The 23,310-nt window shown below is 34.2% G+C and overlaps 2 protein-coding genes across 3 annotated transcripts; both read right to left on the minus strand.

The window, feature by feature from the left end:
- Nucleotides 1-9,369: 9,369 nt before the first annotated feature.
- On the minus strand, nucleotides 9,370-23,046 carry LOC149788931 (uncharacterized). Of its 2 annotated transcripts, XM_089975805.1 has the most exons (12): nucleotides 22,931-23,046; nucleotides 17,942-18,072; nucleotides 17,254-17,368; nucleotides 16,620-16,734; nucleotides 15,961-16,116; nucleotides 14,652-14,779; nucleotides 13,377-13,485; nucleotides 12,427-12,568; nucleotides 11,824-11,907; nucleotides 11,159-11,203; nucleotides 10,709-10,752; nucleotides 9,370-9,676 (listed from the first exon to the last, which is right to left on the minus strand). In XM_089975805.1, exons 1-12 carry the CDS (start codon nucleotides 22,981-22,983, stop codon nucleotides 9,665-9,667), a joined length of 1,134 nt encoding a protein of 377 aa, XP_089831931.1. In that variant the 5' UTR covers nucleotides 22,984-23,046; the 3' UTR covers nucleotides 9,370-9,664. The 2 variants fall into 2 exon arrangements, with proteins under 2 accessions (XP_089831931.1, XP_089831932.1); XM_089975806.1 differs by lacking the exon at nucleotides 17,942-18,072 and having other exon boundaries at nucleotides 22,931-23,036.
- LOC149788932 (uncharacterized) lies at nucleotides 19,917-21,462 on the minus strand. Its single transcript, XM_089975804.1, has one exon. The coding sequence runs from the start codon at nucleotides 21,402-21,404 to the stop codon at nucleotides 19,989-19,991; it is 1,416 nt and encodes a 471-aa protein (XP_089831930.1). The 5' UTR covers nucleotides 21,405-21,462; the 3' UTR covers nucleotides 19,917-19,988.
- Nucleotides 23,047-23,310: the final 264 nt, after the last annotated feature.

A 23,310-nucleotide genomic window follows, 5' to 3' on the forward strand; every position in this document is an offset into this window, starting at 1 on the left:
TAGAAGAATGCAAACTAGGTCCAAACAAATAGCTCTATTCAATCCAAACACGCAAACACACAAGCCACCAAACAACCCTATCAGCAAATCAGTAAAAATAATGGAAGTATCACACCTCCAAACAGCATCAATAAAGCATGTAAAACAAGCAAGATTAACGCAAGTTGTACCAACCATATCAAACTACAATTCAACCAACATCACACTGGGACCCCAAATTCTGGTCACAAACACAGACCAAACAAACCACAAACCAGCAGACATAACACACACCTCCCACCCCACCAAATGAAACGACTAGAAATACAAAACTACACTCCAGGGAACAATACAAATACAATGCCAATACTATCGTCAATCCTCTTCAAGGAAGCGGAAAAAACCAAACACAAATGAAAATATAGACACCACTATTCCAAACCTAACAAATGAATTTGACAGTAACCTACTTACCTTAAACTCCCCACAATTAGACCACATAACCATAACCAGCACCCCAAAATTCACCAAAAATGAAATAACCAATCCTAGAAACATGCAAACAAACCAACAACAGGAAATCAAGCAAAAAACAATAAATCAAAATATTACGAAAGAAACTATACACTCAAGCCAAACTCCTGGACCATCTGGGATAATAACACCAAGGGAACCACCAACCTGTGGGAACAAATCCAATGAATTAGACACTACCAAACTACCCAGCAGCATCACTAATAGGCAACCCAAAGACCCCAAACAACCCAAAATACATACCTAGGTAAAGGCAAGGGCCGGCTAAAACCCCAAAACAACCACAAAAAAACCCCACAAGTAAGGTTAACTCAAAACAGGAAATAAAACAACAACAGAACCCCCAAAACAAAATTCACAGTTATCATTCCATCGAACACACCATATACATTAGCAGCAGGTGCAACATAATTACTAGTCTAAGTATTATGACAGCACAGGCCAAACTTCACATTGGACAATTCAAACTCATAAGGCCAAGGCGAAACTACCTGATTGTCCAATGCAGCACAATTCAACAGGTGGAAAAATTTATCCAAATTGAAACTATAGGCCCAATAAAGATCGAAGTAGAGAGACACCATAGCACTCAAAGGAAAACACGAGTTACTTCGAACTCCAAACACAGTGAAACCACAACTAATCTGGCTGAACCCACTAAAACCACTATCTTTAAAAAAGTAATAGCACTAAACGGATCGCACATTGGAATCTCTGGCAACGAAACAGCAGACAAAGTTGCACAAACCAAACTAGGAGATCAAAACTCTATCAAGCTTAACTATAGCTCTACAGAAGTACTAAGCTTCGCACAAACATATATAGACCAAAAATGGCAAGATTTTTGGAACTCCTCCACAAAAGGTAAAAAGCACCATGACCCCCCCCCCCCTCAAAAAAAAAAGACGTAGATAGGAACATACAGCTACCTAAGGGTTCCTATTTAGAACAGAAAACCATAAACAGGATAATAACTGGAAAAACTAAGCTAACAAGCAGTTTTGGAAGGTTTATAGGACCCAAACCAGCAACCTTAACTGCTTTAACTGCCACACCACCGAAGATCTACACCACGTATTCAATATATACCCAAAATATCAACCCGCTAGGAAAATATTAATCAAAAACCAAAAAGAGATTGGATCACAACACACATATCCAGAGTTACTTATGGACTCTAATGAAAATAAACATTCAGCATATAAAAATATAAATAAATTCATAGACTCAGCAGGACTTAGGAACAAAATATAATTACTATCCACACAAAACAAAAAGACCCAGTAACTAGCTAAATAAATTTAGAAGCCCCCACATAAAACCCATAACATATCATTCAGTTTTATAAAAATATTAATAAATGATTCACTTACGAAGCACCTATAAAAAAACTAAGGAAACCGCAAAATCGGATGTCCTAGATGTCCTTAACGAACCGAGTAATCAGCTAGGACTCCGGTCCTAGATGTCCTTAACGACTCCGGTCTCTTGCTAAATAAAGTATAAATAACATTCTATCTCTAAAAACATTAATAAATGAATAACTTAAAGAGGCAATATCTATAAACTTATAAATAACATAACGCAGGAAGCACACACTAAACACCTCGACTAGTAATACCATAATAACCTTGAAAATCTCTCTTCATACATGATTTCTACTAACAACCTCTATACACAGTATAGAACACACACACCCTTTTAGAACATTTTAAAGAAGAAAAAAAAGAAGAAGAAAAAGAAACTGCAAGAAACACCAGGCAAATGCAACAAGAAACCAGCGATGTTAAGCAACCAGGACCGTTCCTGAGCTCTCTTTCCCACTAATGACAGCCAACCATTCAACTGTAAGGGACCTTTATGGACCCACAGATTGAGGCCAAACTATCAGGGTTCCTTGAACCCATAAAAGCCTGGGGGAAGCCTGGGGGAGGTGGCACCATTCCCTTTCCCAGGAACAACTAGCAGGCTGCGGTGCAGTCAGAAACAATTGGCACATGCACAATTGTGCGCACGCCACTATAATTAAACTCAACAACAATAACTGTATACTACATACATTAAAAATAACATGGCCTTTTAAGTGTTGGTATAAAGCAACTTGATATACCAATAGTATTGGTATATCTAATTGTGATTTACCCATGGCGTATGAATACGCATAATGATCAAGTTTTTATAGCTATTATACTCTCTAAACATGGATATGAATTTCTTGAAATACTACATTTAAAAAGGAGAAAATAACCCCAAAAAATGACTTTCATGTAATATATTTTTAGAAACTAACATTTTTATACCCCAAAACAAAAACAAAACAACTATACTCAATCCAGGTAATAAATATTACTGAGCTCCACCCTGTGTCGTCTGCTGTCATCTCTGTCAACACCGCTGTTTCCAGTCTCTCCCTCTGGCAAAAATCAAACACTGCAACTCATTGGAAGAAAAAAAACAACAATGACATAAGATAAGGAGCAAGATGATGAAGCAATATTTAATCTACTAAACTGTGAGTTAATTGAAGAGTTTGATAGAGACATGGCTAAGATATTTGTAAATGAAAATGATCATTGTGTTAGGGAAGACAAATTTGAAGACAGATCACCATGAGCCTGATGATATACTGAAATTTATAGAAAGTAAGCAGAATGCAAACACTTTTTTTTTAAAAAGACACGTTTTGATGTAAGGCTAGTGACAGAATTCTTGCAGTCAAAAAATGAATTCAGAAATTTACACAAGATGCACCCATCTGAATTGGATCAGCACCTGGCTGGTTTTTATACTCAGTGTTAGGAGAAAAGATGGATCTGAGTTTGAACCGAACAGCTTAAGAAGCATCATCTGCTCCATTGTTCGCCATCTTAACATCAAGAAATATGCAATTACAATCATAAAAGGAACAGACACAAATTTTGCATTGACAAGGGAAGCTCTTCGGGCTAAGCAAAAGGATTTAAAATCTAAGAAAAAGGAATTAAACCCAATCAGAGTCAACCGATCACACACGAAGAAATAAATGCCTTGTATAGCAAAAAACTAATGGAGATGGAAACAACTGAAGCCACTGTTAACACGTTGTGGTTTAACAACTCTGTGCATTTTAGTTTGAGGGGAGTGACTGAACATTACAATCTGAAATGGGGGGGGGGGATATTACACTAACGAATGATGTGAATGGCCTCGAGAATCTTGAACTCAATGAAAGGCAGACAAAAACAAGAACAGGAGACAATGTCAAGGACATCAGGGATATTATTCCTAAGATGTATGAAAACAAAACAACAAAGAGAGAGATCCACTTGCTATCTACAAACGGTACGATGAGCTAAGACCAGCAGACTTTTGTCAACGTGAAGATCCTTTCTATATTGTACCCAACACTATGCCAATCTCAGCGACAAACCCAGAATGGTTTAGGAAACAAGCCATTGGAATTAACAAACTTGGATGCATAATTAAAATAAATGAAAGAAAAGGCAAATATTACAGTAAGAAAGAAATTTTATTTTTAAAAAACACCGACCCATCTCCGTTACTGATATGCAATTTCAGGCCACAAAAATGTACAGTCTATAAACAGCTACTCAGACATTAGTGACAAACAACAACAGACGTACTCTAATTACCTGGGCAACACCGGCCACCCAAGTAATGATGCTGTCAACCCAACCCCACAACAAAGAAATTTCAAACTGCACAGCAACAGACTGTAGCATATCAAGTTTCCAAACATGTAATATTCAACAGAATCAGACTATCAGCAACCCATTCTACGGCTCAAACATCATCGTACAAAATGTTTGTTATGAACCTCCCGCAAAACGTGAACGAGATCCCCAATACGGTCAACTTATTTCAAGAGGCGAATTCTCAAACAGGGCCCAGAGGGCCACACAGCGGAAACGTAGGAGAATTATTGCAAGTGACATTGACAGTCAGTAGAAATAGCGAACTATGGACAGAAACGATATCAATGAAATGTAGTTAGGGTTAAATTGTTTAATTACCTCTTGTTCCTTCATTATTTTGATGTTTCTGGCTCGAATCGTACTGTTGCAATAGAAGCAAATAGACGCAATGTTACTGTTGATGACAAGGAACGCTAAAAAAATCAATGTATGCGTGCATATTATTAAACAACCATTCCAAAATATATATATATATATATATATATATATATATATATATATATATATATATATATATATATATATATATATATATATATATATATATATATATATATATATATATATAAGTATTTTATGCGTGTATGGTTCTCCATCAGATATGTTGTATGTTTCATTTAAAATAAATTTTATTGCCAAAAAGTTTAGTTTTAATTTTTGATGGGGTATTTATTTTTCCCTAGTGTTATCTATAGGGTTGTTTGTCCGAGCCTGGTTTTATTCACCTTGCTCGAAGTCCCTTCCTGAAAATGTTGTGACCTTTGCTAGAGGTTCCGTTTGCTATATTGTGTGTATGCTATATTTTCTGTATGTTTGAGACAGCAAGTGTAAGTCCGGATTTTCCCCCAATTGTCTTATTTCAATTCTTTGGATTTAGAATCCATTATAATGCATTTTATATTATTTATCCGTTAATTTATTTTCAATTTAGAAGTTTAGCAATCGGAACGGTGTGCTGTATTAGTTTTAAAAAAATTGTTATTGTTTTATTCAAATGTTAATCTGTGTCGTTCCTCGTAATAGGTTCTTTAAATATATAGGTAGGCTGTGCTCGATTCAAGGTCCAAACTTCTTTATTCTCCTTGTATTTCTCCTGATTCGAGTTAGGCCTCCTTTAATTACTTAAACTATTTCTTAGAAATTTCCAAAATTGTTTAAGACACTACAGATTGTAGGTAGGTTGACCATACAGTGCGGGAGTTGTATGGTTAGAGAAGAGGAAGATAGTCAGTGGGGGTTATACTGTATGTATTTGTGTTTGTGTTTGGTCTGTTTATGTTCTATATGAGGTGTTTTTCCAGGACTCTTTGATGGGCCTGTCCACTTCGCGTAGCGCCTTGTGACGTAGCCGCATGATATCATCGCCTTGTACTTTCCTCATATAGATTCCCTGTGGATTCCCTATAGTTCCTTATTTCAGATAGTAGTTTTATTTTTTGATTTTCCAAAGTATGACATCATAGGAGTCTTTTGAATTTTCAAGTGTTAATTGAAAATTTAATAAGTATGGGTTCCTATTTAGAATATATAGAGGATATTTGCTTGAAACGAGTAAATAACGGATATATTTCATCGAGTGGATGAATAACTCAGTATCTTCGCGAGTGGCGAAGCCACGAGTAAAAATGCTAGAGTTTTTCACCCACGAGATGAAATGTATCCGTTATTCACTCGTTTCAAGCAAATATTCTTTTCATTTTATGCTCACATACGTTGGCTACCTAAAGTTTGTGACACAGTGGTTTAGCAGATTTCTTACGGTAATGTCAGCTGTTTATCGTACATGTTCTGCTTTGCTGTGTGTACCTGCGCGCAAAATTAGTTTCACATCAGATTAATAAAAATTAACTGATATTTCCAGAATAACAAACTACACGTTTCAAGGATAACAGACATGGATTATTAATAAGAAAACAACCACAAGTAATTCATCAATGTATAAGTAGTTGACTGACAGAAAATCAAAGGGAGTTAAGTATGTTCTGACCAAAAAAAGTAGTTCCTGTCGTGAAAAAATATCTTTATTTTTTCACCACAGTGAAATATCAATATGATTTTAATTAGAAAATCAAGTAATTCACTGCTTAGCATAACATAAATAGAGGATATTTGCTTGAAACGAGCGAATAACGGATATATTTCATCGAGTGGATGAAAAACTCAGTATTTTCACTAGTGGCGATGTCGTAGCCTCAACTTGATTTTGTTGTGGTTGAGGCTACGAACTGATCCCATATCAGGTAATGGAGCAAAAAATATCATCACTAAAGTCAGAAAAACAAAAAGTATAGAAATCAACTACATAAGTATAATCATGCTGTGAAAGAAGTTTGGCTTATTTTGAATTTATTAAGCCCTTATACGATAAAATAAATTGGCATGGTTACTCTAACCTTATACTGTACGCCATGACAGATAACGCGAGACTCTCGCCATGACCCCTTTTCTACGTAAGGCTTGCCAGACCATATTTTGGATATTTTACGCTATATTATTATCAATCAAGTGCGAATAATCGCTTCTTGGTGAATTTCAAAGTTGCCGATAAACCGTATTTACTTTTAATGCGCAGAATTTCTGACCCAAACGGCGCCAAATTTTTACTACGATTTGTTTACATTTCCAAATAAGACGTCAATGTCCTTATATGGCACACAAACAAACGAGGCTGAGAACGGAAGTAATCATTATTTGAAATAATATGGAGGACGATCTAAACGAAAATATTGGCTAAAAAAAGGTAAACGAGATTTTTCAACTATTTCTACAATGATTTTCGATATTTCCGGTATTAAATAAGAGGACTACTCAATTTATTGGATTATATGAAAGGAATATGTTTAAAGTGTTATTATTAGGCTAAGAGAGCGCCGGGTGTGAATCACACCCGGCTTGCTCCATTAACACGTATATGCTCATGTTAGTACCCTGTCCACGAGGTACGAGTAAGGGTACTAATATTAGTACTAGGCAAAGCCACAAGTGAAAATACTGGAATTTTTCACCCACGAGATGAAATGTATCCGTTATTCACTCGTTTCAAGCAAATATTCTTTTTATTTTATGCTCACATACGTTGGCTACCTAAAGTTTGTGACACAGTGAATTAGCAGATTTTTTGCGGTAATGTCAGCTGTTTACCGTACATGTTCTGCTGTGCTATGTGTACCTGCGCACAAAATTGGTTCCGCATCAGATTGATAAAAATTAATTAATATTTCCAGAATAACAAACTACAAGTTTCAAGGATAACAGACAGGGATTATTAATCTGCTAATAATTAATAATTAATTTGTTAAGGTGCAAAATCAAAGGGAGGTAAGTATGTTCTTACCCCAAAAAGTAGTTCCTGTAGTGAAATAATATTATCTTTTTCACTACATTGAAATATCAATATTATTTTAATTAGAAAATCAAGTAATTCGCTGCTTTGCATAAAATAAATTATAATATTATAAATTAAGAATTTTTCCAATCAATTTTTAAAAAAATTTTTTTAATTTTTATTTTAATTCCTTTTTTATTATTTTATCTAAGAAGAAATTTAAAAATTTTTAAATCATATTTACTTTTATTTTTCTTTCATTTCCCAACAAATCTTGCTGATTTAGAAATTTAAGTTCTATGTAGTTTTTAATCAAATGGTTTTAGGTTCCTATTTAATATTATTTTGGTTGGGGGTTTAGAGACGTTATTATTATATATTTTTTTATATCTTATTTTATTTTTTTAATTTAAAAAATGAATTGGATCCTGGGGTTTGTAGGTTCCATGTACGGGTCCAGGGATGAGTTGGAGGCTCTGGCCTGTACATAAATACGAGGGGTTGTGAAGAGTTCACTCCACTAAAATGCACTGTTTATGGCCGTCAGTCTTATCTCCCATATAAAATGAAAACTTGTAAGTGATATACATAAAATATATGTATAGTATGTACGATGTATCAGTGATATACCACTTGTATAAATTTTTCATTAAAAGGAAACTCGGCAAGCCTCGTATATATATATATATATATATATATATATATATATATATATATATATATATATATATATATATATATATATGTATGTATGTATGTATGTATGTATGTATGTGCAAGGTCTTGAGCTGAGACGCGTTCGCTTGAAAAAGAACAATTTAGTCTTATCTATGTATGCTTCCAATGACGCCAAAGTCCTAAGGTACTATTCGTTGCCTCTGTAGGCGAATATTTATCGACAGCTTGCGTACGTCGCGCTGCATATCTCTGACATAACTCAAGTTCTTCTGTAATAGGGTTTGTGGTATCTGACCATAGTTCACATGAATATAGGACCGAAGGTAAAATAATTCTTTTCCAAAATTACAGACTTGTTAAAGGATTCTTTCCTCCGTCTCTGATACCAATAAAATAAAGAGTTTAGCAAATGTTTGCCTTTATCGCATGCTTCTTTTATCGCGTTGTTTGGTTTTAATTTGTATGTTAGAGGTATGCCGGCATACTTCTTACTTTTGACTACTGGCATTGGAGATTTGCCAAACAGAAAAGAAGAGATAACAGTCATACTTTGTTAGTAAACAAGATAGTGCAACTTTCATCTGCGTTATATCTGAGGCTGCACCGTTTCGCATTGTTAGAAAGTGTATCAAGCAGAAGTTGCATCGAATGATTGCAAATTGGACATTACTGTTGTGTCATCTGTTAATATGACACAAGGCAGGTGAAGATAGGCAAGATTTAGTCCACGCAAACTGTGATCCAAGTCAGTGATTAAATTATCTATCATTACAAGAAAGAACCAAGCAGACAAGATACAGCCCTGACCTACACACGGCTTGATATCGAAACGTTTGAACAGTTTGCCCACAAAGTATGTATGTATGTATGCATGCATGTATGTATGTATGTATGTATGTATGTATGTATGTATGTATGTATATATATGTATGTGCATGCGTATGATTTACGTTTCATGTGCAGCAATCTATCAAACAATGCAACAAAAAATAGTTTTCGTAGCTTTTTTATAACAGTAAAAAAAGACTGAATATAATTGCATAGAAAAACTATATTTCTATTCCTTAGATATGTATGCAATCGACTTAGGTGTCTTTTGTTTCAAAGGTCTAAAGCAAATTCGACCATTTTATGTTAGTTAAATGTTACATCGTTAAACTAAAACTGAAAAATTGTGATGCCAGAAACAATGTATTTGAGTGAACGAAATAAATGACCAATAGGTATTGCATAATTTAAAAAATGAAAATTCAAAGACGCTGTTTAAAATACAGGTTTATTCACCAAATCAAGTTATGTACAGGAAGAATCTTTGAAGTTTAAAGGAAAGAATTAATCGCACTTCAATCAATCGCATTCCTTTACATATTTAATATTTCCACTTTCCGAACGGAATTCTGTTTTCTCACGTGTCTATGTGCCTTCAAATTCTTGTTGGAGATAGTTACGCATCTTAGGGACTTCTCTGTAATAAAGAATCGAAAGAAATATTTTTAACATACACACACATTTCTGAATATTTTAATTTTTAAATCTATAATAAGGTATCGCAAATGCAGTTATACCTACATATTCTATAGTCTATTTACCTAGGTGATTAATATTTTGGCATGCATGCGCACAGAAGACAGCATACAGCTGATTTTGGAGGGCTTTATCTTCATCCAATACCAGTCTCACCATGCATAATGATAAGGACATCATTTACATCCTTTGTTTAATAGATTACCTTCCAATATCAAGTAAATAACCATTTTTCCCGGTGCAGCAATCGGTATCAGAATTAAATGAGCTCCGCTCAGTTTTTCTTATTTAAATTTAGCGGAAAACTGGGCTCCTGTAGAGACTGTCACCTAAATATATTTGTACATTTTATAAAAACTGTAAGCCCATGTAGAGACTTTCTCCTGAATCAATATAAACATGACTTATCTCATGAAAATAAAGTGTCGCAGCTATTAGACTGATCATGTGATGCGACGCAGAGACACCAGCTATGATCAGGTTCAGTTGTCCACTTCTCTGATTATGTGTTTAGTTAGACAAACTATAACCATATTTTGTGACATTTAGCCCATTTTGTTTCAAGTTTATATAATCTACATTCATCTAGTTCCTCCATTCTTAAATTGATTTACTTTTATCCTTCTAACAAAAAAAAGAGACAGAAACACTGCTGGTCACCTATCTTGTCTAAAGATACAGTAGAAACCCTAGGATTATATATCATCAAAATATACAGTAGAAACGCGAGGTTTATGTATCATCAAAAGATAAGTAGAAACGCGAGGTTTATGTATCATCAAAAGATACAGTACAAACCCTAGGATTATGTATCATCTAAAGATACAGTAGAAAAGCGAGGTTTATGTATCACCAAATTAAAATTAAAATCATGTTTCTGCAGGAAGTTTCAAACAATGTTTCTGTAGACAATTAAAGTCTAGTTTCTGTAGGAAAATTAAAGCATTGTTTCTGTAGGCAAAAGTTAACAAACCTTTTCTGATGAAGATATCATCTTTGTCCCCACAACAGTCGTCTCTGCGTCAAAAGAAATAAAACAACCCTGTTATTCTATCATGCGAGAACTAAATATAATACAATAAAATGAATGACCAAAAACAAAGGGGTTGTCACACATGACTTAACATGAATCAATTCCCACCTCCATGTATTTAATGGTAATAGCTTTGACCCTGCTTTCAGCTCCACGTATTCAATTCCTAATCTGCTTCGAACACAAAAAATATCAAATAGTCTTTACTATTATAGCAAATTCTCTTTAATATTGTTATATGTGGTAAATTGTTAAGACTTTGAAACACTTGTATTTTAAACATTTTTTTCCCCAACATAATATCTTTATTTTCTACCCTCCAAAGATTTACTGAAAATCTAAAGGACAAAAAAGCGTCCTGAATAGTAGAAGAGACTGATTATTATTTACCATTCGTCTGGGTTGTTTGTTCCTCTGAATCTTTACATTCGTCGCCTAGGAAATGAAATATTGAAACAAATAATTAAATCAGAGCGATGTAATAATTTTTTTAAAATATTTCTGACACCTTTCAAGCTTGGTCTTATAAAATAGATTTATTTTTGTTTTCATGTCCGGAAATGATGACCATAGAACCGATACATGTACATACCATCATTAAGACTGTCGCATTATGAAATAGGTCCTTACCTTTTAAAATGGGTACTTATAACTAATTGTAAGATAATGTTATTTTGTATCGAGTTTAATTTGCCTTATTTTTTTCTTTTATGGTTTAGTGTTTAATTTTCTGTCATCTAATTTTGAAAGGTTTTATCTACCTAGATTTTTTCGGTTGAGTATTTCCATTTAAATTTTAGAAGTCTCCTTTTAATCCAAACTATGAAGTCTGTATAATGCTGACGTGCTGTTAAACCATGCAAAAATAGTACTTTCAAAGGTTTTGGTATAAGAAGCGAAAAAGGAACATAGTTTAATCTGGTAATATCATAGTTTGCCTCTTCCCCGTGTCAAATGTGCTGCTAGCTTGCTTGTTCATTCAGTTAATTTCTTATCTATCTATTTATTGATGTCCACTAAGGTATGTATATATATTCAAACATTCTTTTACTCACAGTCTAGGAGGGCCGATATAAGATCTGGATAAACGTGAGGTCCTGGCCTCAACCACCACATCATTTCTCTTAGCTCTTCTACACCTGAAGAAAATTAATATTCAAGAGATATTTAGAATGCAGATATTACTTTTTCATTACGATCTGCATACTTTGTATCTAAGTATATTTACATACAAAATATCCCAACATTTAGCGTCCATGATACATCATGCTCTGTAAAAGTTACCAAAAAGAACAGCAAGGACGGCAGAACAGTATAACAATGGTAAGCGAAATTACAGTTATTTCTGCCTTAATCGTGCACAAAATGGCTATCGTATTTACTCATGTATAAACCTAGATCTGCATCACATAACGCGCATCAAGATCTGGGTCAATGCATTTCGTTATGAGTAATCAATTGAACAAACAATTTACAGCCTGATCTCTCGGCGCATTATGCGAAGATAAATCAGAGTCTACGATGTTTGCAGTTAGACTCGACATATACCTGAGTATTATTGGTAAATCGGGCACATTATATACTTTGGATTCAACAAGTATGTGAGATGCATGTTCATAACTCGATATCCTTTAATACATTTTAAACACAGACGTTACCTGGAATTTTTCGAAGCTCCTCCGCTGTCGTCTTTGGCATCTCGACCATTTCAACCTTAACATCTGGTTGATGAATGTTCAGCAGAGTAAAATCAGGTTTGAATCCCAACAACTCCACCACTTTATCTGGGACTTGTTTTTTCTAAAATAAGACAGCACTTCCTGTATTATATACAATCGGACAACGATTGTCAAACAATTATGTACTCTCCTTATCCCCTGATACATTTCATTCATTAAATTAAATGAGTTTATAAAATAAAGTTTGAATCTTTAAATTAAATTGTTTTTGTATTTCATAACAAATAAGCACCATCATAACCTAGATGAAGACCAAGTCACTTTGTAAAAGCCAGTGTACGGCATCTAATTTCGTTCACAAACGGCCTCTGTCGATTTATCATTGCTTTCTCTCCATTTTTTTTTAATATTGTTTTTTGTTTTTTAAATAGTTACTGACAGGTATAACTTGAAAAATGTCAAGGCAATTCACACATGGTTTGCAATAAGATTGGTCAACGGTAAACATAATCACCAATAATTAGTAATTTACTGAGAGTTGGTGATGTGACATTAACATTGGTGATATGGACATTAACATTGGTGATATGGACATTAGTATTGGTGATGTGGACATTAACATTTGTGATGTGGACATTAACATTGGTGATGTGGACATTAACATTGGTGATATGAACATTAGCATTGGTGATATGGCCATTAACATCAATGCTGAACAAAACATGACTGATTAACTTAGAACAGACCTCTCACACCAAACCTTATTCACATGTTAGCGAGACTACACCTGTCAAATCAATCATGCTTCACTACAATTTTTAGTGGTTCTCCCGTCGGACGCAAATTTCGGACTTTTAAGTTCTTGATAACCATAATCAGCCTGTCTGACAGCTTATATTAGATTAGTTTTAATCGCATTAAAATCATACCTTGATGGAAGGCAGTTGAATTATCTCCCTTGAAAAAGCCAAAACGTCCTTAGCCTCCTTCCCTATATCTATTGCAACTATTTCCTGATAGGCTGTTAGATAAGGGTCGCTAGAAAGAAACGAAAATGCATTCAATACTACCTGGACTGGTAAATAAACATATATTCACTTGCTTTTACTACACCGTGGTCTAATTACAAAGCAGTGCTACCATTTCTGATTTAAGAAAGTCCGAAGCTCAGTGTATAGTTTAGAGAAAAATACAAACAAACTAAATTACTGTTAGAAGAGGAATAATAAAAGATAAATGCCCCAAAAGTATGCTTTGTTCAACGATTAGGCTTTTTCTATTAATATATACTCTTAAATAGATGCAGTGTGTATACTGTAATCAACTAAAACAATCTGACTTAGAAATCAGTAAAAGAAAATCAAGATCTGTAAAGATGGCAAAGATCTCACATACAAAAATAATTTTCAAAAATTAAATTTTAAATTAGCAGACATATGGAAAGTTTAATTTGCAGATGCAACAGGAAAAATTGTAAGAAAGTATTTAATAATTGTCCACGTCTGGGACATGATGTACTTCAGAATACATGCAAGTACATAAACTAGCTGGCAGATAACAAACAATCAATTCTGGCAAACGTGAATTCAAATAAAAACAATTGTTACAAGAGCAGGAAGAAAAAAAGCATAACTTGTACGTCTTATATGGAACAATACGGGTGTACATTGAATGACATTTGATTTGATAGCCATAAAGTAGGTGACAAAAACTTTGGGAAAGTTATGAAGTAGGTTGTATGTCTTCGTTTGTGACATGGGAGAAGTAGTCCACAAGAACTGGTTCTGATGCCATCAAAGAAGTCACAACTGACGGATAGATATATCTACAAACATGTTTGCCGAGTGAATAATGAGAATAAACGAGAAATTAGACTTGCTGGCTTGCTTATCAAAGGTAATGAACAAGAGTCTCCCACAACCGATTTTGGATTTGTACAAAAATCCTACGTAGCAGTCAAAGAAAGCGATTAACTCTACGCATACGTGCGCGCGCGCGTGGGTAGCGAATTTTGAATGAGTTGTCTTTCATTTTGCATTGTTCCACTGGGGAAAAAATACTGATAGTTGATTGAAGTATTACGTTAGGAAGTATTTCAGGAATGTGTGTGAAACAAAGGGTAATTTAGGAAGCCAGACGGAATGCAACGTAAATCACTATATGTGTGTAGACAATATTATTTTTAGGTAGTTAAAGATTCTTACTCAGTCTTTTTGGAGAGTAAAGAAGCACAGCCGACATATTGGAGATAGAACTTCTTCCAAGTAATGACAAAGGTGTCTACCTCTGAGCAGGCAAACACGAAGGCTTTGTCTTCATAAAGGTCAGACAGCTAAGAAAAAGGATCACAAGAAATGAAGGTAAAGACAGCACAGGGAAATTTTAAATCGAGAATACGGAGATTGAGAATTTCTAGTATAATACGATACGAAAACTGAAGACAAATATTTATTAGACTTCTATTTGCAAAGAGCGTACTTTCTAGCTTCAAAAAGGTAAAATGTGTAATTCTTTTTTAATTGAAGAATGAGAATATAATGTGGCCATCTACATAAGCATGCATTCTACATATCACGTGTCAACCTCAAATGGGGTTTTCTTCTTCGTGCTAACACGACCTTCAAGCACAACAATATATAGACAAATGGTTAAATAAAAGAAAATTGTTCCATGCTGTTAAAGTCTGAAAATCGAGCGAGTTACTCTCAGAATAAATACGAATGAATACCAAATTTCATTTCTCTATCTGAATTGGAGTTTTCTTATCCAAACTTACAAGAGTTTGGACAAAAATTCAACAAGTTTACAAATTGTAAGTTTGTTGTAATGGCTTAATAATCTGAATAGATCATCGGCTATGTATACAAATACGCAAGCTAATTTTACGGCACGACGTACGGACAAAATGACGCACCAAATGAAGATATCCCAGGCCACCTTCTGCAAGCAGCGGAGGAACAAAACTGATTGCGAATAAAGATAACAAACCATGATACCTTTACGATGGAGTGTATTAGAGGCCATGTACCAACAACACTTTAAATAGGGGAATATATAATATCTTTTCAAAACCAAAACTATACTACTTGATTTCAGGATTTTGAATACAAGTAAGAGAGGCAGCATGTAGACCAAGTTGAAATCTTCGAGACATAATGCAAAGGACTAAAAAGCCTTGCACATACTGTATCAGAGAAATTGACAAAACAAGAAATGTTTAGGGTAAAATAATAATAACGCACATGTAAATATAATGTGATCCGAAAATGTTTATGTAGAAGATATAGTTCATTCATGCATATATATTATTAAAAATTAGTCTTTTGATAGAACTATTGTCATGGCAACTTATCTTCGATGGGTTTCCTTTCTCTCTACCAGTTTACACCAATTATCGAAAGTAGTGCCAAAGATGCATGAGAGGAGAACACGTGGGACATACAAGGGATTTAGGCCGGATACCAGTCCAAACTTGACTACTGTAGTAAATTAGAAATGTTAGAAAAGGCTTACTGAGAGCAAATTTTCTCTCATTTCTCCCTCCATCTGGATTATATCTCGATATTTCTGGATAGCAGATTTACATTTTTTCTCATCCATCTTTTGTCTTTTGTTTGGTTCCATTTCAGTTGCCAGTGATTTAAGGCGATCTATGGCTTTGTCCACCTTCTGCAATATAGCATATAAATAAAATACTAATCTCGAGCACAGCACATTTTATTGTCAAATCTGTCTTATGAGGAGAAAGATATGGTATTTGTATAAGGGTCACTTCAAAGTAGTATTTATATATAAAAAAGACAATTTAATTAAATGGAACACGGGTTTAAAAAGTAGTTGTTTAAGGTATCTGAGCACATAAACAGCTCAAATTTAACGCAGGTTTGATTCAATCACAAAATTGATTCGCCAGTTTATTTCGAGAGTCGATTCTTCTCTGTGAGGCGTACTTTTCTCAAATTTTATCATTATTTTCCTTAATATTTATAATGTTGACCCATTCATTATTAGTTTAAAATATTTTTACTTGGTTAGAAATATGTTGTTTGATGGATGTACATGTAATAAGGTGTCTCGTGCAATCGGATGCCCACGTTCATTTTGTACAAATGTGTCTACGTGCATCAATGACTGCAAATTCACAGTATTCAGAAAGTATTAAAGATATTTACCCCGTTTTGCTTTTCAATGTCGGCCTTGCATCTGAGGTAATAATTTATTTGCTTATTTAAAGCCTCTCTACATTCCATGAGATCTGTAGACTTCATTTGATTTTTGGAAACGAGTCTATAAAACAGTGAGTTGAGAGAAACATATGGCAAGAATAATTACTGAATATTGATATTAATTTCATTAACCGACTTGAGCAACTTGCAGTCGTCCAATGTGATTCGTTAAAATTGTATGCGCATGCGTGTGAATTAATAGAACATGGCCATATTCACTTTTCAAAATTCATCCAACGGAATCTAAAAATAGTGATTAAACATAAAACAACAGTTTTTTTGTGACGAGCCAAATAAACTGCTGTTTTATAGATTTAACGGTGATTCTAGTTAAAATTAATTAAATATTAACACGATGCTGGACATTGTTAAGTAAATAAGAACTAAAGTATGAAACCAATCTCCATAATTTCCAACCAGCTCATGACTTCATTTGCATTTCTTGGCAAATATTCTGACATATATTGTGTTTTTTGCTTGTTTATATATTATATTACTTTTATTATTTCCTTTTGAAATAAGAAACATTGCAGACACACAAACAAATCGTAGTATATTGGGAAGCTCATCTCTAACATACCCTCTCATGTTATCAGCTGCCTCTTTATCAATCTTTGCTGATTTGGCAAAAAATTCTGCTCCCTCTCGAAAGTGACTGACGTGGTGACTGGCAATTTTCTTCATTTCCTCAAGCCCTGAATAACAACAATAAATCAATATTGTCCACCAGGTGTAATTATTACAAGATTTGTTACATGTGTTACATTTCCAATACGATTTGCATATCAAATTGGTCATCGAAACACGCCAAAATATTCACCAACTGCATCCCCAAACATCCTAACATTTTCGATAACCGAGCTGATCAAAACTCCCTCTGGATGGGCAATTCACACGTGGTAAAAATGTTTTGTCTACAATATGGGAGTCTCCTTATAAAATGTACTGCTGCATTTCCATGTTACATTCGCATGAATGTAAATACGATCTCTCAAGATTTCTCGTGCACGTTTTCTTTGGAACCACTAAATGGAATTCCAAACTGATAGACAGAAGACAGATGGATTTATAGACGTGCTGTAACTGACCTCATTATCTAACTAACTAACTAACTAACTAACTAACTAACTATATATATATATATATATATATATATATATATATATATATATATATATATATATATATATATATATATATATATATATATATATATATATATAGAGAGAGAGAGAGAGAGAGAGAGAGAGAGAGAGAGAGAGACTCACCAGTCCACGTTTCACTGGAAAGACTGTCCATATATTTCTGGACATCCTTGGTCCACTCTGCGGCTTTCTGGCTGAATTCGAGCTCAATTCTCGACTTCCTTTTTAAAAACTTTATCCAGACAGAATAGTCTCTGCAATTTAGAAACAAAACACATTTCTTTAAAATGCTTTGCAGTAAAGTACTAGCTTTCTACGTTAAAGTTTCCACAATCGATTGCATTAAAACGTGCCTTGTTTGAGTATATGTGGTTGGTGTAAATTACATGTACCTGTATTCCAGCAACTACTTAGATTAAATTCTATTTTTTTTCCAGTCAAGAGGTCTCCTTCAAATAATTAAGTAAACGATGAAAATTTTGTACCATTAAAGTTCTGAATTGAATCAATGTATCATTTTCACGAGAAAAAAAAGTGATCAAAATCATTATTTCGTTTTCACTCCTTGTATATGATACGTTATGACCAGTCATGAAACTCATCTACTCATGAGTTGTCAGAGTGGACTTTAAGAAAATAAAACAAAGCTTACCCGAAGAAAGATCGCTGAATTGTAAATATGGTATAATCTTTTGATTATAAAGTTATGCCCCCTTTTAAATTATATTTTGAAAGCAGGGACAATGGTGAACAGAGGGACATTTTTAAGAGATTATACACATAATAATTTCGATGATAATACAAAATAGTAAAGAGAGAGAGAGAGAGAGAGAGAGAGAGAGTGGAAAGTTAATTATCAACCCCAAACTTACTTGCTTTTAATTATGTTGATCGTGGCACGACGATACCTATTTATGTACCTATCATGGGACTATATTAAATATCCGTGTACCTATCATGTGACTATAGTACGTATTTTTATTGTATTTGGTATACCTTTATCTCAGCTGGATTCAAATAAGATTGAAATGCTGTCCAATGGAATCCAGAATTGCAATTATTTATCCTATTGTTTTTATATAAAAATATATAAATGTTGAATTTTGCCGTCCTATAAATATCTTATATGTATTTCCATACAATGACTTTATCCAGAATCGTTAACTTTAGTAACCCTCGCATTAAAATGCCATGCCATTGATGTCTAAAGAAAAGACACGTTAGAAATATTAGTAATAATAATAATGAGGACTTTGTATAGCGCATAATCTTTAGAAGCTCTACTGCCAAGGGACCAGTTACCGCCACTTTATCCAAGTTTCTCAACGCGTTCTTAATAATCAGAAATATTTGAAAGTTATAATTCTATCCAATTAATCTCTACATATTTTACGAATATTTCAAAAGAAAAATGTAATGAAAAACTTACAGTCATGCCTTACAGAATACCGTAAAGTAACCATAATAACGAGTCCCTTCTTTCGCAGTGACAGTACCAGTTACCGCCAGTGCCGTTATTGACGATTAGAAATTGAGATATGATTTATTTCTGCGTAATAACAACAAAACATTAATATTTCATGCCGCAGAATTCACTTGCTTTAAAAGGAAAGTTCTACTTCACGTACAATTAGCAACCAACGCAACCGATAGTTAGCATCTCGGTAGTTTTGACGGAAACCAACATTACGAGTCGCGCATGCGTCACAATGACGACCAGCATCATAATAGGGTTTGTATCAAAACCTTATTTTATTTAAAACTTAAATTCCATATCATATGCACCACTTACACTTACAGTAATTATTTGCTTTGTATGTATAACTTCTTAAAAACTTAATCTTTTCTTCATTATTTAAGAATTACATCTTCATTATCAGTGATTGTAAAGCTTAAAACAGCTTTATATATATATATATATATATATATATATATATATATATATATATATATATATATATATATATAGAGAGAGAGAGAGAGAGAGAGAGAGAGAGAGAGGGTTGTATACATTTGTAGGTTGCACATACCGATAAATTCTATATTCCAAAGGCTCCCTCTCTTTCCTCCAGTAGTTTACAAACAAGTTAACAAAAAGTAACAAATGAACATTAAAATGAACATTTAAATTGTCAATTGAAACATGTATTAAATGTGCATTTCCTTCAATTTAATTTGATTTTGTAGAGCAATAGGTACAAATAAAGTAAGTTTCATCAACATTTTCCTCATCTGTTAAACCAACACAGGCCAGGTGGTACCATTTCTCACATAAGTCACAGCAAATCCAATTTACATTTGACTCATCATCAATAGTAGGTGGTTCGGCCTTGTTACATATCCCACATACATCGTTCTTTTTTTTCTTGCTTGATGATTTTCTCCCCTTTCCATAGTATTTTCCTTTATATTCTTTCTCTACTTCTCTCTGTTTCTTTCTTTCCTCTCTTTGTATTTTCCTGCATTCAATCTCTTTTCTTCTTCTTTCTTCTTCTTCAGTTTTGTTAAGAAGATGCTGATAAAATTTATCACTAGTTATCACTCTTGCCTCAGTGATGCATCTTCTTTTTGCTGTTTGGGGCTTTGCAGGTACTGGGGGGAAAAGATCAGATAAAGCTTCGGGAATAATGCCTTCCTTCACTAATGGATTACCACCTAAGTAAGATCCACACTTGTCACAAGAATAATTGGATGCAGATGATGAAGTTGTAATCAAAGATGTTGAAGGTTTTGCTTCTATACATGTGGAACTATTCAGATCTGGATATTTTAATGCGACAGTTTGGGATGATGTCAATGGGAACTGGCTAGAGTTGACTTTGTAGATGAACTGTGATGGCATAACTTGCGTTTTGTCAATTGCATCTGGATTCAGAGGATAAAGGCCAGACTTCTTAAAACTATCCTTAATTTTGGCTGGAGAGCACACATTATCAATTGCATACGACAAAATTACTGGAAACTTAGCTTTGTTGATAGTTTGATGCTGATTGATGAATCCAAGATTCAGAGCAATGGAATTGAATTTCATCTTTAGAGGCTCCATGATTCCAACATCTAAAGGTTGCAAAATGTGTGTACTGTGTGGAGGAAGTCCAATCAGCTCAATATGGTTTTCTCTGGCCAGTTTAACTACATCCAGGTTGATATGGCTGTCATGGTTATCCATAACCAGCAACACTGGGCGATCTTTCCCACAATTTGGAATGAACAGGTCTTTAAACCATGTCAGAAAAAGATAGCTGTCCATGTATCCAGACTCTGATGTTCCAAACAGCCAGTTACCTGGAACACCATCTTTATAGGCTGTATGGGGGAAAGATTTTTCAAAAATTAGAAACGTGGGAAGGACTCTACCATCTGCAGCAATACAAATGTGGGCAGTGATATGTCCAGATGATAACAGAGCTTGCTGATATGTGTGATGGCCCTTCACGCCAATGACTTTTTGTCGTGGCTTCTCCCTTCCGCTCCAACCAGTCTCATCGCAATTAAATATTCTGCCTGGGTCCTTTTCTAAGCCAAGTTTCTTTGTGGTGTCCATCAAAATGGCAAAATAACTGTTCATGACATTTTCATTGGACATGCGTGACCTCCCCCTATCAAGTCGTTCTGGTTCTCTCTCTCTGAGTTCTGGATGTCGGCTGAAAAACTTTCTAAACCATTTATTTGAGGGACCTTTCTCGGAGCTGAATGAGATGTTCTTTCATTTTTCTTCATAATGGATATGATATACCCTCTAGCAATAGCCCTTGTCATTGGGAAACCTTGCTGTAGCATATACTTCATGTATGATACTAACGCATCTTCTTCTGTTGCATCCAGCATTCTGTTTGGTCCAGGGACATGTTTCAAATATCGACCTTTCAGAGCATCTTCGATTGTCTTCCTTGGAATATTGTATTCCCTGGAGGCCTGACTACAGGTGAGCTGTAACTTCTTCACAGACGAGACGGCAGACAATAGATCTTCTTGGAGATACTTTAAACGCTTTGCCATTTTTCTACAATAAATTATTAATTAATTCAATGTAGTGTTTCATTTGTAAATCACATTATATATATATATATATATATATATATATATATATATATATATATATATATATATATATAGAGAGAGAGAGAGAGAGAGAGAGAGAGAGAGAGAGAGAGAGAGTATATATATATATATATATATATATATAGAGAGAGAGAGAGAGAGAGAGAGAGAGAGAGAGAGAGAATAAATGGGAAGCAAAAATTAATAATAAGCTGATGTTTTGTCACGGTTACATCCCTTTTGAAACAGATGGTTTTGAGATGACCCCTATACTAGGAATAACTCATGACAAGAGTTACATTCGTATAGGAACGCTGTGCTACTACATCATTTGTTGGTGCGGTCATAGTAGTGCAAGTTCAAGAGATCCTTTGGTGTATATATTATAAACAATGACTTTTAAGTGGATATTTTATTCTTGGAGGATACATTTATGGATGAATAAAAGTTTTTAAAACGTTTCAATAGAAATGTCGTCTGCATGGATCTGAGGTCCCATATCCAATTGTTTTGTCATAGAGCTTACGTACGTACTAAAGTGACATTTATGGAAAAAAATTACCCCCCCCCCCATGATGTTTACATAATCGAATTTAGGTCACTGGAGTTCACCAGTAATATTTTTCTTACCTTTATAGCTGGAAATTATTTTTCTTCACTGGAATGAAGGAAACTGGCCTTGCAAAATTATCTTTATGCAGGAACGTAAAAAAGCGCACGTGAGCGCGAGAAATATGACGTTGGCGGTAAGTGGTCGCTGGCGGTATCTGGTCCCCATGCAGTAAGCGCTTTACAACATTAGACAACACCTATCAGATAAGAAACATAATAATATTATTACAAAAATAAACAACACGAAATTAAAAAAACATTAAAAAATAAAAAACATGCTGAGAATATTTCAGGTATGAAACATTATTAGGTCTTTAAGTTTGTTCTTGCAGTCGAAATAAGTGAGTTTTGAGAGCCCTCTTGAATGTGATCACTGTGATCACAAAATAGTAGAGTTGGTAAGATTGACAAAAACAATAATTTTGGAGATATTGAAACAAAATTTCTTATCTAACTTACGTGAGTTCAAGGAAGCTCTTATCTAAAACACAATCACCAACAATGAAAGACATAATTCCTTTCTCGTCTACTCAAGTTTACGAAAATGTTCAGTGTGTGTGAAAAACAAGTCTTGATCGTAATGCTGCGTAAATGCAAGTGACGTATAACCTAACGACGGAGGATGACGTATATTTTTGACGTCATTTCTTACACGGGTTACTTGACTGGTCCCATGTTTAAGAATCTTGTTCAATAATAAAATAATATAATAAAATAATAAAATTGATTTCGTGCCAGAAGAAGCATACATTAAATGCGAAACTAGCTGCACAGAATTTTCGGCGTTTGTGTTGTTTTTCATCACAATTCAGGAATCTAGTTCAGCAGCAGAGAGGGTG

The sequence above is a fragment of the Sinohyriopsis cumingii genome, chromosome 11, assembly GCF_028554795.1.
Source record: "Sinohyriopsis cumingii isolate HCF-2022 chromosome 11, ASM2855479v2, whole genome shotgun sequence".
Lineage (NCBI taxonomy): Eukaryota > Metazoa > Mollusca > Bivalvia > Unionida > Unionidae > Sinohyriopsis > Sinohyriopsis cumingii.